Source organism: Pezoporus occidentalis, unplaced genomic scaffold, assembly GCF_034315485.1.
Source record: "Pezoporus occidentalis ecotype Australia unplaced genomic scaffold, CSIRO_AGI_Poc_V1 ctg37, whole genome shotgun sequence".
NCBI classification, from domain to species: Eukaryota; Metazoa; Chordata; class Aves; order Psittaciformes; family Psittacidae; genus Pezoporus; species Pezoporus occidentalis.
Window position 1 is genome coordinate 7,131,528 of NW_026915691.1, and position 14,885 is coordinate 7,146,412.

A 14,885-nucleotide genomic window follows, 5' to 3' on the forward strand; every position below is an offset into this window, starting at 1 on the left:
GTACCTTATAATTCAGAACTAAGAGCTGAGATGCCTTAACTTAGATCTCTGCAGTGCAAATCAAAGGACATTCCCCCAGATCCTTTACATAAGATAGATGAAAGGTATAGAAATCCCACTGGATAAACTGGAAAATTCTTGTACTGCAGAAGCAGAAGTGAAGGAACAGGGAAAAGAACAGAGGATCAAAGAGATTAAAATGCCGACTCTGCTCCCATATTGTGACAATAAATACAGCCGCCAAAGCTTCCTATCAGTCTCTGACATTCCCCTTTCAGACTACAGCTGCCAGTCTCTATTGCCAATTTAGGGTAGAACAGTTTGAACTCTATCCAGAAATCTAATTTTCATATCTCTACCCAGAGCAAGGGAGAAGAAAATTCATCCTCTCTTTTTTTCAGGTGACAAGGTAATTAAAACTGAGCAGGTTCAACTGTCTTTTTTAGAGGCAGAAACCAAATGAAGCTCCAAGGGCTTCTCTAGGGGAAAGTCAGCTCTTGATCAATCCAAGAGGAATCCTCTGGGAAGCACTAAAAATGGAGGTAAAAAGAATGCCACATACACATAGAGACTGAAGTTTTAAACATACTTGGCATGGCCTGATCCTACTGCCAGTGACATCGCTGACTTGTGTGGGAGGGGAGGTGGTTATTTGTCTTTTTACCATGGATTTCAACAGTCCTGGAGTTATGCCAACACCAGTGACTTCTGGAAATCTAGCTTTTAATGTCCCTTGAAAAATTATCTAGGAGCTCCTGCTGACTGCACAGGACAACTCAACTTGTGCTGAGTGATGAGGTTTCTGCGCCCTGCTGTCTACCTTGCCCTTGAACATTCACATTTGCAGTGGCTATCAGTCAGCTTACACCTCTTCATCATCGTTTGGAGATAAAAAGTCACAGATTTTATTCTGCACTAAAACACTGCACTATAAATTGTGACAGATCAAGAGCTGACTGGCTCAGATTTTTGTGCACCAAAGGCAGTAACTTCATCCACTATCCAAAGCTAAATCATTCCTTCCAATCAACTTGTGCCTGTTGCTAATGGTCTGAATGACATTGTTCTAAATTGTTAAATAAACAGCCTGGTAGTTAGGGGAGGGTAACCAAATCGTATGACCTTCTCTTGTCCATACAACACTTAGAACAGGTACCAAACCATTCTGAAACTTTTACAAGGCACTTGGCACAGCTTTGTGAACTGGAACAAAACAACTTGTAACCCTCAGTTTGTTCTAACTCTCCCAGAACAAACTCAGCTGAACAAACTCAGACAGCACTCATCAGTTCAGTTATTTGCTATCTTGACTACACATCACAAGAAACCAATTATTATAAATTCTTTCAGTGCTACAAAATACCTTTTAAAATCTGTTTTTCCACTTATCTACAATGATGAACAAACATTGCTCCATCTACCCAAGTTCTAGACTACGACTATACAGCAGCTGACTCAGTATTCACACGATTCATTTTTATAGAAGCCACTTGCTATATCCTTCCAAAATACCACCTATGCCACACATAAGATGAAAATACACACATTCGAAACAAATGAGCTTTCACTAGGATGATGTTTCTAGTGCTAAATTTGACAAGCACAAAACCTACCTGCTGGGAAACTGAAACCATCTGTTGAATGTTGGCAACAGTAGCCTGCTGTTGGACCACTTGTGGAAGTTTTGCAACCTGTAGTGCCATGGAATAAAGATTTGGTCAAAATAAAAACTTGCTAATAGCAGCAAAACATTATACTTATACTGCTACCAGGTGAAAACCTTTCCAAGATCCTGCTCACAGTAAGTTGCAGCTTGGCATTCGCAGTGCTAGTGAACTTTTGTATAGCTTTTTAGATCAGTGTATTGAAGAACTTAGCTAGCAGAGGAAAAGTATTTTTCAATTTTAACTGCAACATACTTGTTTCCTCCTAACTATATATAAAATTGAAGGAAGCACGTAAATTCTAATGGACCTCATTATCTTAGATATACTTTTGAAAGAGTAAAGCACCCAGTTCCTAACCTCCTTCTTTTCCCATGGACTGATCCAGTTATACAGAAAAGAAAATAAGTGTCGCCTACTATTGGCTGCCAGAGATAAGGCTGGGAGGCAGCACCAGAAATCTTCCTTAGTACATACAAGTATGGAATCCCTTGCTTAATAAAAAGGAGTGACTCAATTTGATTATTTCAACGAGGAAAGGCAAACTTATAGCTCAGACAGTTCCTCTAATCCGCTATAAAGCCACATACTCAGCACCAGTGAATTTTATTATAAAGTCCATTTAAACAAATCTGTGACTAGAATAAGAGTGAGTGCTAAAATGCTACCTCACCTCTCATCTTTACAATCCTCCAGTCACAGCAGAGTTTAAAGGTGTAAACCTATGTTACCTGTACCTGAATTTGGGCCTGGACTTGCTGGGTCCCACCTGGTTTCTGAGTTTGGGAAATTGGAGTTGTTAAGAACTGTGTTTTAATGGCAGGCTGTGTAGTATAAGTTACTTTCTGTTGCTGTGAAGTCTGCTGTTGGGTTTGGACTGTAACCTGTTGAGCATTTATCTGCAGAAGAGAAAAAAAAAGCATCAATGACTACAAAATACCCATGTATTTTAAAGAATAGGTAGGTAGCTAATAGGATTAATTCTATTTAATTATTGAAACAAAATCCTTCCAGGATTAGTAATAGCAAAATGAACAGTAGTCAAAAGCTTTCATGCACTTATACAAATATTCTGAATCACTGTAAGTATTTATTCCCTGCCTGTGGCAGGGCAGTCAGACCTAGATGATCTTTAAGGTCTCTTCTAGCCCAAACCACTTTATGATTCTATCTACTGAAAAGGTTCTCTCTTGCACACACATGCACACTTCATATGATAATGTGGCTCCAAAAAACAACACTGGTGGCTGCCTGACAGCAAAGCCCATGAGAGCATGACATTTCAGGAAAGAAAAGTGTATTTTGCACAAATTATATTGTAAACAGTGAAAATCTTTAGGGAGTTTCCACATTTGGCTATGTTGGAAACGACTAATGAGAATGTTTGTCACTTAAGAAAGAAAACCCAATTTGGGGCCTGAGAAATGACACCGAACAGCCACCTTATTGAAAAAAATATTGAGCACCTGACAAGGCACATGAGAAACTGTTCTCTCTATACACACTTAAGATTCACCCTAGAAATCCTGACTGACTCTCTAAGAGTGTCCTCATAATTCAGAGCTGGAGCTTTATAACCACAAAAGCGTAACTCAACAGGAGAGCAAACAGCCAGTACCTTTTGCTGCACAGTAGCCTGACCCTGAGCAACCTGAGGCTGGATAGCTTTCTGTTGCTGTGCTGCTTGATGATGCTTGAGTTTTAGAAGCTGCTGGACATGCAGTGGCTGTGCAACTACCGTCTGGCCTCCTGAAAATTACAAGAATAATTAGAACTGTAAGAGTCTTCATTTTATTGCTTTGTCCCAGTAATCACAGCTTGCAAGCACAGACTGTGCTTTTTATAGACTTATACAACTGCATAGCTCTGAGCACTAACAGCCCACTGATTTTAATGGGAATAAGACATATGATTTTGACAGCGGAGGAAAAGAAACATTCTAAGGGCATGAGTAAGTTAACTGTGTTAAAACAATGACCTTCCTACAAGAAAAATTCTGCCCTTACTACAGGAGGCTGTTACAAAACACAAGCCTCCTTATGTCCATTTTGAATTTAAAAGAAATTATGAAATTACTATGTCTTTATTTGTAAAACTAAACCTGCTCACCTACTCTCATGCACAGACTGAAAACCAAACAAACAAAACCCCACCACATCTGGCTAAAGAATGGTGCTGACCTCCAGATTAGATAGAGTAATTCTCTTACCTTGTTTTTGAAGCAAACAGGAATGCAACCTCTATCACTTCAGCTTTTAAAAAGCATGAGTGTCCCACAGAAGACATTATTTAAAATATGCTATCTTTATAAAAGTAGGTTGTAAAACTTCACTATGTTTTAGCAAGCCTGTTGACATACCTGCTGCTTTCTGTGGCTGCCCAATGGCAACACTAATGCCTGCAACAGTAACAGGGAGCGTAGTGACTCCTGCAGACGACACAACAGCAGCTGGAACAGACACCACCGGAGGCTTTGCCAAAGCAACCTGTGCTGCTTGTGGAGTTTGAGCCTGGATCTGTCCTTGTGCTTGAAGCTGGGAAGCAGGAACACGAGTCTAAGCAGTAAGGAATGAAGATTATTGTACTGGCGCAAAAAATATTTGCTGTATATAACAGGTCATTATAAAGTGATAGTTGTAAATGTTTCTAAATATAATTGCTGCTCCTTTACAGTAATACAATTCAGAGATGGTATTGATAGGTAAGTGCAATTTAAAGCTATCTATCTTCCAGTTGTATCTTTTGTACTACCTAATTAAAGCAAAGGGCACTTGTATGCATGGATGACCAGTATCCAGTTCATTTAAACCCACAAAAAGAATAAGGTGTTTAAGGCTGTTTTTACAAAGTTAAAGACAACTTACAAGACGAGCAACTTGCAGGTTTGTCACAGTAGTGCCTGTGAGAACTGCACCAGGACGAGGTGCTGTAACTGCAGTGAGCTGCTGAGCTTGCTGTTGCTGCTGTACTTGCACTTGCGCTGTTTGCTGTTGTGCCCCTTGCTGTGTCTGCTGCGCTGCCTGCTGCTGGGGAAGCTGCAGTTTCTGCTTCTGCAGCTTGATCAGCTGCTCCTGCAAAAATCAAACAGTTCCATCAGGCTGGACTGGATGACCTGTGAAATTCCAAACTATTCTATGATTTTATGATAATTTCCAACCTTTTACATGACTACTAGAAAAAAAAATGGAGATGAATCTAGAGCTTTAAAGAAACATTTTATGCCAGACTTTATGAAGATCAAAGAGCTAAGAATGCAACTCCTTTATGCAAGGGGTCGCTAGTGAGTAAGTGACAGTGAGTGCTTGACATCCTGACCTACTGCAGTAGTATCAGACAAAACTGCTTTCATGAAATTTTAGTAGGATTGAATTCAAGAGAGAGCTGCATTTCACTCTAGTCCAAGAAAGCAGGATATACAACACACACTGCTAATGATGCTTACAATAACAATGAGAGTAACAACATGCCACCTTACTTCAGAAGCATTTCCTCACCTGTGACAATTTCCCTACAGTTTTTATTTGAGCTGGAGACTGGGCTTGTGCCTGAGCCTGGATCTGTGGGACCTGCACCTGAGCAGCCTGCTGCTGCTGTTGCCTCAGAAGCTGGAAGTGAGCAGGGGTGATTGTTTTGCCAGACAGCTGGACTGTTGGTGTAGCTGTGAATAAATAAAACACAAAATGCTCTGAAGACTTTCAACATTCAGTTTAATTCATTGATTTCACTTAAAAAAATCAAGCTGTTAAATGCCTATTTTTGTTCCAGCACAGTTTGCTGACTAACTACAAATAACCACACATTAGCATAAACATTATGTAAAAGCAGAGTAAATAAAATGTATGCTTCTTTCTTCATAATGATTTTTAGTCCTGACAGTCAACTCTAATATCTTCCTTCTAGATTATTAATAATCTTTTTTTAATTCTAATGCCTAGAGGCCAAGCTGCTCTCTACTTCAACACTTTATCCAGAAATACTGGAGAGAAGTGTAATCCGAGCACCAACAATAAAGCAAGTTAAAAATCACACCACTGATTAATTGTGCTGCCAATGAACCCAGACTTTCAACACTGTGAGGCTACAGTGGTCAAGCAACCTGCAGAAGTTCTGGGACCCTTTAGGTAACCCCCGAACACACGATTATTACCTGGTGTAACTTGAGTCACCAAAGATCTTGTCTGGGTCTGCACGGGTGTTAAGTTTGTAGTTACTACTGCTGATGCTGTCACTGATGTCACTGCACGGACTCCCTGGGTAGATGCAATGGTCACCAGCTCTGTGGAAGCAGCAGGTGCCGCCGCAGTTCGCTGCTGGGTATGGACCACTTGTGCAGTTGCAGTGCCTCCCGAAGTCTGAAAAAGAATAGAGGCATTATTTCTCACAGTTTCCAAACCTCATATAAAGCTATGGAACCTTCTGGAAGTGGAGTGTACAGTTTTAGAAACAAACACGAAAAACGCAGAAGTATTGCAAGGGCAAAGCAGGTCCAAATCTTTCTAACACATCTATCCGTTTGGATATGTTCCAATCAGCATCTAGTTAAACCAGGCTGATCACCAAACCCACAATGACATTACAGAAGATTGATTTCACTGTCCTTCACTTATTTTGCTTTATCTCCCATAGTCTTAAACCAACACAATAATAATAAAGATCATAATTAACAAAGCACAAAATAGTTACAAGCTGTAAATGATAGCAACATAATACATTGCCTATGACAGCACTCATCTACAAACTATTTTTAACAGTAATATCTATTAGGCACATTTTTCTGATCAACTGCTCCATGCGTTCTGATATTTTGGTAAAGGAGAGGGGTTTGATAGAGAAGTATGATGCACATGAAATTAGCAAGAAGCAGAGTTTCTGATAACATGGAAAGCTAAAGAAGGAAACAGATACACTGATAAAACATGCAGCCAAAGGTCAATCCAGGGACACAACTCGTGATGTGATCTACTTACAGTCAGTGTTCCAGGTATAACAGGTGAAGCCAGACGTTTATTGATGGGCTGAAAGGTAGCAGCAGGGACTCCAGCAACTGTGTTCACTATGACATTTCCACTCACTGTAGCTGAAAGCAAGCGAGGATTAAATGTGAGCTTCTAAAAGTGAAAATCTGAATCTCCAATGCCCAATTATGAAGTCTTCTTACCAGTCTGTATACTTGTCCCCGTAACTGCTGTTTTGATTGTGCCAGCCTATTTAGAAGACGATTGAGGTAAAAGATCAGAAAAACAATAAAAGAACACTGACTATAGCTCTTATCTTTGCTGTTTATATCTCTTAAACTTTGCTGTTTAACACAAGGCTATATTCCAGAAGTAACAAAATATGCAATAAAATGCACAGATACTTCTGCAGTTGCTCATTCACTCAACGTATCAACAACTGATGTATATATGTAAGGATTCTGCCACTCTAATGAGCAAATGTTTGGTAAATACTGGTCATTTGATCAGCAGGAGAAGGGAGCAATATCTTACTCTAGCATTTCACAGACAACCACTCGCACATGAACGTCACTGAGCATTAAATATCGAGCAATACTTATGGGTCAGAACCCATTCTCTGTGTCTTTCTGTAAAAGGCCTTCAATAAGCAAAATAAAATCACTACTGCTAGCACACATTAGTATGCAAACTGGAGTGGCTCTAAAAGCAAAAGCCTCAGACCTGTCATCAGATTCATTAAAACAGACTCTAGATTTAAGGAAGCCATGAAAACTTTGCACAGTTTGCAATAACACAACCATGGTAGGTCCTGTAGGATGCAACATTCCACTTGCTTTGCCAAGGTTAATAAAGCTTTGGGGTTTAAGCTACTAACAGTGTAGCTCTTACAGCCACATTCCCTTCTCTGAGTAAACACTGTTTACTGACTGTGGAAATGTACCTGATTAAGTTAAAGTCTAAACTGAAAAAGGCAAAAAATCTTTGCAAAGGATATTATACTTTTCCACCTCAGAATGCCAAGAGCTATTGCTATAATGGTATGAACAGTCTTAATAAATAAGCAACAAAGAAGATACCCAGGATTCTCAGGAAATAAAAAAGAAAGAAGGAAATAGCTTTTATCTCACTATACTGATCTAAAATTCTCACTTTCCAGAGAAAATAAAACACACAATATGATACACACAGAAGAACTGAAGTTACTACATCAAAGGCACGAAGCCCTCCCTTTCTTACCAATACTGCTGTGTTGGCCACAGTAGTTACTGCAGTCTGCACTACTGCCTGTGGCTGCTGAACTACCTGTGCCTGAGCCTGTGGCTGAGGTTGGGCTTGTGCTTGCTGTACAGCTGGTTGCTGAGCTTGCTGCTGGCCAGCTTGCTGCTGCTGAGGCTGTGGACCTGTCTGCTGTTGTGCCCTCTGCTGTTCAGCCAAAGCCTAGGAAATCAAAGTGTGAGCTTCATAGTCTTCAAAACAGAGCATGTAACAATCAGGGTGTATTATTAAAAAAAAAAAAAACCCAAACAAAACCCCTTTAATTCAAAGTATGTATTATGTGTGTGCAGAGACAGCATACAAATCTGTCTTCATTGTAACTCGCCAGCTCCCAGTTACCTGACCTAACCAGTTTCAAACTACAAGCTGTTATTTGTGGTTATATGGCTTAATGCATAGCACAACAAGCAATTTACTATCAATAAGCAAGAACAAATATCTCTTTCTGAATAATGTAAGAAAGGAGGCTACAGAATGGTCAAGAATAAACCAAGATTTTTATGTTTGTAATATATTTCCCTAAAGAATGCTTCTATACGAGTATGGGCGTGACATACAGGCCCAAGGAAAGGTCCCACGTTGGACCTTGGATATCTAAATCCTAGTACATCAACAATGTGCAGCTGCTCATAACATCTGCTGTACTACCAAGGCTCTCTCAGGAGGCAGCTTTTCTCATACTTCCTCTGTTAATTTTTTAGCAGTCATATGTACAGCTGAGACCATACCTTTTTCTCTTTCGCAATACGTTCTGCTCGGAGGGATGCAACTTGAATTGGAGGAAGCGGCTTGTCGTAGTTGATTCCACTAGAAACAATGATGAGAAAAAGCACATAATTGTTAAAAGTAAGTAACTGAAAGTTAAAAGAACAGAAAAGAAAAAAAGCACTTCTATGCAATTCCTAACTCCTTTAAGACATAGAGTGCCCACCTTTCTGCAAGTACTGATGCATGCTTTGGATTCTTCTGGAAAGGATTCATGCCAAGTCTGCAATAGAGCAAAACTGTATTACTGGGCACAGAAGAAACTTAAAATCAATATTTAACTTCATGTTTTAATAGATGACACTGCAGTTTTGGTGAAATTTTCATGATATTCCCACCAGTTCTGGAGCCTGTATATAGATGGACATTTTAAGGAAGACTCAGAGTAAACCGTAAACAAATACAGAAGTTACTGCAGGTATATACATACAAAACAATGTAGTAGTCATCAGCATGGACATAAAGTATGTATAGTTCAGGCAAATGGAAAGTGTAGTTTATAACATAAGATTGAAAACTGAGTGCTCTTCTGCTTTTAATCCACAAAATAAATTCATGCAGTGAGTAAAAGCTAACCCAAACACATGAAATATGAAGATGTTTCAATAACACAAGGCCAGAATGCAAGGAAAGAGATCATGACCAAAGAAACAAACTGGCAGTTTGAAACAGAATGCAAAATAACTCTCAGCTGTGAAAGCAATTCATAACAGATTCCAGGAGATCTGTGGTGACAGGGTGATTGGGATTGAATGACCCCAGTTAAACTTACAGAGGTTTGATAGGTGGGCTTCTTTTCCCTGCAATCATTTTCATCATCTCAAAATGATTAGTATATAGTTGCGTGTGGGTTGCACCCTCATCTTGAGCATAGATCTGATTGGTACGAAGTGGGCGACTGTTTTTAGTCTAAAAAATGAAAAGACACCAGCTTTCAATTGCAAACACACCCACATGGCTTTTTGTCTATGTATAAACACATGGTGCGCTTGTAGGTTATTTAAAAACGTACTCCAACATATCTATCACAGACTGGTTTCTGCCTCGTGTCACTGATAACTTACTGTTACACAAAACTCTATGGGAAATATATAAAGAAGGAGCAAAATAAGGAGCAGTTCTCACGGTCACACTGGCATCAGCACTTGGGGACATATAAAATGGCAAACTCTAATTTGAAAAAGAATCTTTGCTTTAGTTTAGATCTTGCAAGTTTAATTCAGTACCCAAACCAAGAGCCCATTAGTTTATAGTTACACATAGCGCACACATAATATAATAAAACCATCACTGCACTGCTCTCCCAACAAAGCTATGTTAACATCCAACACACCATGCCATTCTAATGTTTGACTTCTCCTAAGTAGAAACTGCCAGTCAGGGACAAACCTGCTTATTAGCCAGAGAGTGGGACTACAGTCAGAAGTTCTGGGTTCTTTACCCAGTTCTGCCACTAAATTGCTGTATGGTTTGGAAGAAGTTGTTTACAACCATGGAATTTATTTCTGTTTCTGTAGCATACTATCACCCTCATTTACTAAAAGGTGCTTCGAGCATTAAATTCACTTTTGTAATTTGTCATTTGTAATCCACTTAGACTCTAGCATGAAGTACATTCTTACAGATCTTAGGTACAATCATAATAATCAGGATAAGTTACATGGTGGTTGTTAGGTGGAAAAATACCCACTACAGTTTAAGTGAAATCACAAACTTCTTGCATGGTTTAAAATTTATCTATCAAATCCAAAAGCTGAAGGCTGGTGTCAATCCACTGTATCAACAAAGAAAGGAAAAATACATTTGGCATTTTAATTGATGTTTCAGAACTCAAGTAACACTCAACATGGATCTCATATGAATTATCTGCCCACCTCCATTGCTGCTAAATACCACAGTGTCTAGATTTGATTTGGAAAGAATACCAATGCACACCTTATAAATACTTTTTGTCTTCTTTTTAGGATTAGCTTCGTACATTAGCTGTAAAATAAGAAGGAAAGTTAGATGATCTTTTGTGGAAGATTTTGTTCAGGTGCTTTTTCTTTTCAAAGAAATCACATAAAATAAGTGGAAATCCTGATGAGGATAATTTTATAATCTTTTAAAAGTTATTTATTTACACTGTTGAAACATTTAACAAAAAAAACATGTGTTTATGGAGATAAGGAAAAAAAACTCTACAAACTTAAAGTAAAAAAAGACGCATCATTCTATGTAAACTCACCTTTCCTTCTTCCCTTGGGATAATGACATTTTCGTATCTGTTTCGGCATTGTTTTGGTGAGCGATAGACTCTGCTGCAGGAGTTAACAACATCACTAACAAGGTCCCAATTGGGAGTGTGTGCTGGCGATACAACAGCAAGATTTAAAGGAAGCTCCAGCAGCTGCTTCACTGCCTACAACAGATAAAGGTACAAAAGCTTCAGATGACAAATCATTTCAGTCTTCCAAACCTACCCTTATCTGCATGTGTCCACACACCATTACTACAATGATACAGACAGCTTAGGGCTCAGGCTGTGGGCTCACCTGTGTTCACAGAGAATAAATAAGCATAAAATGCTATTATGCAGACTGACATGCAAGAAAACACCTGGAGATTGCTAGAAGAGGAAAAGAGAGCTGCCACTCAAGTGCTGCTCTCTCCCCAAGGGTGGGAAGAACCTTAGCTGCATTATTCAATGTCCAGCCAGCACAACTAATCTTAAACATAATAGTAAGTGGTCTTTACAATAAAAATAAGACTTAATCATACATTTTGGCTAATCATACAGTTTAACCTTTAATTTATCCTTACAGGAACACAAAGGCTAGGCAATGTGTTATGAGTTATGCCAGCAAAATGCCAAACTAGCCATTAAGAATTAGAAATAATCTTGGAGAAATAAAGTGCAGAAAGAGCCATTTCCGAAACCAGAAGCAAAAATACATAAATAATAACAGCAGAAAGTGCAGTATCATCTGACCTGCAAAAGTGCCCAGTCTTCACTAATCAGCCACTCGGGATTATCCTGTCCAGCCTCAGCAGCTGGTTTGACAAGAGTTGGCAAAGGCTTTGCAAACTGTGTTTGTTGTTTCAACAAGATGTTTTTCTTTTGCTCTTTGCCCTCTCGGCGCATTTTCAACATTCCTGGAGTAGCTCGATCGAAAAGGGAACGAGGTGGAATAACCGTCTCTCCGTGACGTTGCTTTTTCTTCCTACCTGCAGCTAAGACAAAACCCCCCCAACATTCTCGGTAAATAATTACCACCATTCTTTTGATTCCTCTGCTACTTACAGCTGCAAAATGCTCCTATATGTGTAGAGCATTCCCCACTGCCTTTGAAAAGCATACAGTCACTAACTAAACAAGCCTGCTATAAAGTAAGGCCCTAACTCACATAATAGAATGCTTGTGCTCTAAACTTGTCCTTTTAAGAACACTTACATTTCTAAATAGAAAGACACACTGCAATAACTGGGATTTTCAGTGATTTTACTGTTTCAAGACTATGGTGAGACAAGAATTTTCACCTCTTCAAACCTGTGAATTTGATCTTTTCTGGTCCAAACATGGAGGAGATACGAAAAATCCCCTGATATTTTTTTTTAAGCTTTCAGCAATAAATCTCAGAACAGTTTTGAACAAGGCCTTACCAGATGGATCTGTTTTGTGTCGTTTACGTTCCTTCCTGACATACACTGGAGGCAACTTTGATTCTGGAATAGGGGTAGTATCATACATCAGGCACATAACAGAATCTATGTAGATATCATTGTCATCCTGAGGTGGAGTGGGAGGAGTCCAAAGCTACAGAATAAAATTAGTAGTTACTGCTATATTAACACTGACCATTATGTTTCAAAAATCAAGAAGCCTGTTCAGGCTGACTGGTGTTACTTCTACTTACTGGCATTATTTCAGTTTGTCCATCTGGACCTTCATAGACATATTCCTACACAGCAAAAAGAGAACACAATTCAAATGATCCAACTGAACCCTGAAGGAAAAGGTATTCCATTAAGAAATGCACTATTAACAAGACTAATCAGGACTTACTTTGTTGTATGCATCCTCCCGAGTGTAGGTTAGAAGTTCCTCTTCATCCTCCCAAAGCATTTTTTGCTCTTTTACCTTTAACTCCTTCATATTCTGGACTTCCCATGCTTTCTTTGCAGTTTTCAATTCCATCTACATGAAAGTCAGACACCTTATAAACTTTATGCAGTAACAGACACTGACTACAAGTTATCAATTTGTATTTTTATGGCCAAACTCCTCGAACTGTGACATTTTCAGGCACAGAAATCTTACAGCAATTTCTTAATAGATGCTTTCACAATCATTTAGAAGAGACAGTTTTTGGTCTCTGTTGAGGGTCTTTAAACCCTCAGTAAAGCACTAAGAATTTCAGTTAAACAACCAAGACAACCAGAACACAGCTCCTTTACCCAACTAAGCAGGTTCACTGAAGTTAATTAAATTCTCTGTTCCCCAGAGCTATCAATAGAGTACAACAAATATTTGCTGAGCTGTGCTAAAGCATGTCATTCCCATTTTATAGAAAAGAAATTAAGAACTGACACCTTCTTAAACCAAGAGAATCCCAAAACAATAAGCTCTCTGTAAGGCGCTCTGGCGTTCATAAAGTACAGCAAAAGAAGATCACAGAAGTGCCTACAATATATTCCACATCATTGGAGTAACTTCCATTTCACATTGAAAATATAACCCTGCTCATACCTCCTGTGACAGAACAATATGGAAAAGAAAGGCGTGTTGTTTTACCTCATTCAGACGTGGCTCATTCTCATCAACTGAAACATGGAAGAGCTCTAAATAATTCAAAGCATACTTCTCAATTGGAGTCAGCTGAGAGAACGTATCAAGGAAAAAGAAAAGTTAGTATTGAAGATAATAAAAGGAATGTGAACTGAAGGAGAGTGTATCAAAGCTCTCTTTAAAACTAATCTCCCTCTCTGACAGCTTAACATCTTCAGTCAGTAGGAGATGTCCCATCCATTTAATGGGAGTATCAATCCCAGAGACAAGTTGCATTAAGGCAGACTCCAAAGAAATTGAAATACTCAAATTAACATTACTTTTTAACCAAATATTCATGGAAAGTCATGGTACCTGATCCACAACAGCAACTAACTCCTGCAGCTGTGAGGGCTCTTCATTGTATTTTGTCTCACAGAGCTCTGAGATTAATGGTTCAATGCTTGAGCCACGTCCTATTTCTTGTACACGATCGTTTGACTCCTCATCCTCTTGTTCAATACTGTTGAGGGCCTTTCAAAAAGACATATTTTAAAAATAATGAAGACTTCAAATATGGAGAGAAACCCCACAAGAAATTCACTGAAATCCAGCACAGATTTATGGAATAGGTGTCTGTTGAGGCAACAGAAACAGTCCCCGGAATGTATACAACAAAACTGTGGGCTTTGGAAGTTTCATTACAAGGGAAATCACAAAACAACATAAAACTACAGAAAAAGAGATTGGCAGAATTTACCCAAATAAAAAGAGATAAGGCAACTGTTCAATACTAATGCTGCACAGCTGTATTTTTAACATGTGTGTTAATCATTACCTCTATGAATGGTCTTGCAACTTTAGGTGAAATATTTTCTGCTGGAGATGGCTCTTGAGAAAGTACTACGAATTCTTCTGCTTTCACTCTAAATCCAGAATCCTCCATGGGAGAATGAACCTCAAACAATTCCTGAATTGTTTGCTTTGTAAGTAGAAGGAAAAATAAAAAGAAGAGAAGTAAATTCAGCTGTCAGAACCATCCTACATTTTTATATAACCTTGAATTAGCTCAGGTTCAAGCAACCTTATAAACTATGGGCTAACTAAAGAATAAACTTCTATCTATTATTTCTGGAAAATTGGCTGTTTTCTCTTCTGTAACTTTCTCCTGTAGGACTACAGAGTAGAATAAAGTGTTAACAGCTTGTTTATAGGGAAGTCAGAAATATTGTTTCATTGTACACCACTGTACTGAGAATGCCAGAAGGGGATGGACTAGCTTAATTACTGCACTCACTGTCTTCTGCATCTTCAGAGCAGCACCTGAGAGCCTATCTCACTAAATACCCAAACTTTGTATGTCACATTTTTAAAGTTGTTGAAACCTTCATCCTTACAAGGTCTGCAGAGTTTTGCAGCAGCGCACAAGAAACTAGAATACAGTGTCACACAGGTGATACCTGCGCATTGCTGTGC

The 14,885-nt window shown here is 38.9% G+C and overlaps 1 protein-coding gene across 18 annotated transcripts in view; it reads right to left on the reverse strand.

Annotated features, from left to right (window-relative positions):
* The window catches only part of EP400 (E1A binding protein p400), a 50,330-nt gene that overhangs the window by 2,685 nt on the left and 32,760 nt on the right, over positions 1 to 14,885 (reverse strand). For 7 of the 18 annotated variants that reach the window (XM_062631541.1, XM_062631550.1, XM_062631548.1 and 4 more), the window contains 22 exons: positions 14,248 to 14,391; positions 13,785 to 13,943; positions 13,437 to 13,520; positions 12,708 to 12,839; positions 12,559 to 12,603; positions 12,305 to 12,458; positions 11,634 to 11,875; positions 10,890 to 11,063; positions 10,598 to 10,645; positions 9,435 to 9,571; positions 8,829 to 8,885; positions 8,626 to 8,704; positions 7,859 to 8,059; positions 6,823 to 6,868; positions 6,632 to 6,741; positions 5,812 to 6,016; positions 5,159 to 5,322; positions 4,529 to 4,735; positions 4,024 to 4,219; positions 3,283 to 3,413; positions 2,396 to 2,563; positions 1,614 to 1,691 (listed from right to left, as the gene is read on the reverse strand). In XM_062631541.1, coding sequence (XP_062487525.1) covers positions 1,614 to 1,691; positions 2,396 to 2,563; positions 3,283 to 3,413; positions 4,024 to 4,219; positions 4,529 to 4,735; positions 5,159 to 5,322; positions 5,812 to 6,016; positions 6,632 to 6,741; positions 6,823 to 6,868; positions 7,859 to 8,059; positions 8,626 to 8,704; positions 8,829 to 8,885; positions 9,435 to 9,571; positions 10,598 to 10,645; positions 10,890 to 11,063; positions 11,634 to 11,875; positions 12,305 to 12,458; positions 12,559 to 12,603; positions 12,708 to 12,839; positions 13,437 to 13,520; positions 13,785 to 13,943; positions 14,248 to 14,391 — 2,961 coding nt within the window. Of the gene's footprint in view, positions 1 to 1,613; positions 1,692 to 2,395; positions 2,564 to 3,282; positions 3,414 to 4,023; positions 4,220 to 4,528; positions 4,736 to 5,158; positions 5,323 to 5,811; positions 6,017 to 6,631; positions 6,742 to 6,822; positions 6,869 to 7,858; positions 8,089 to 8,625; positions 8,705 to 8,828; positions 8,886 to 9,434; positions 9,572 to 10,597; positions 10,646 to 10,889; positions 11,064 to 11,633; positions 11,876 to 12,304; positions 12,459 to 12,558; positions 12,604 to 12,707; positions 12,840 to 13,436; positions 13,521 to 13,784; positions 13,944 to 14,247; positions 14,392 to 14,885 lie in introns of those variants that run through there. The other 11 variants (XM_062631556.1, XM_062631555.1, XM_062631554.1 and 8 more) reach the window with 9 other exon arrangements.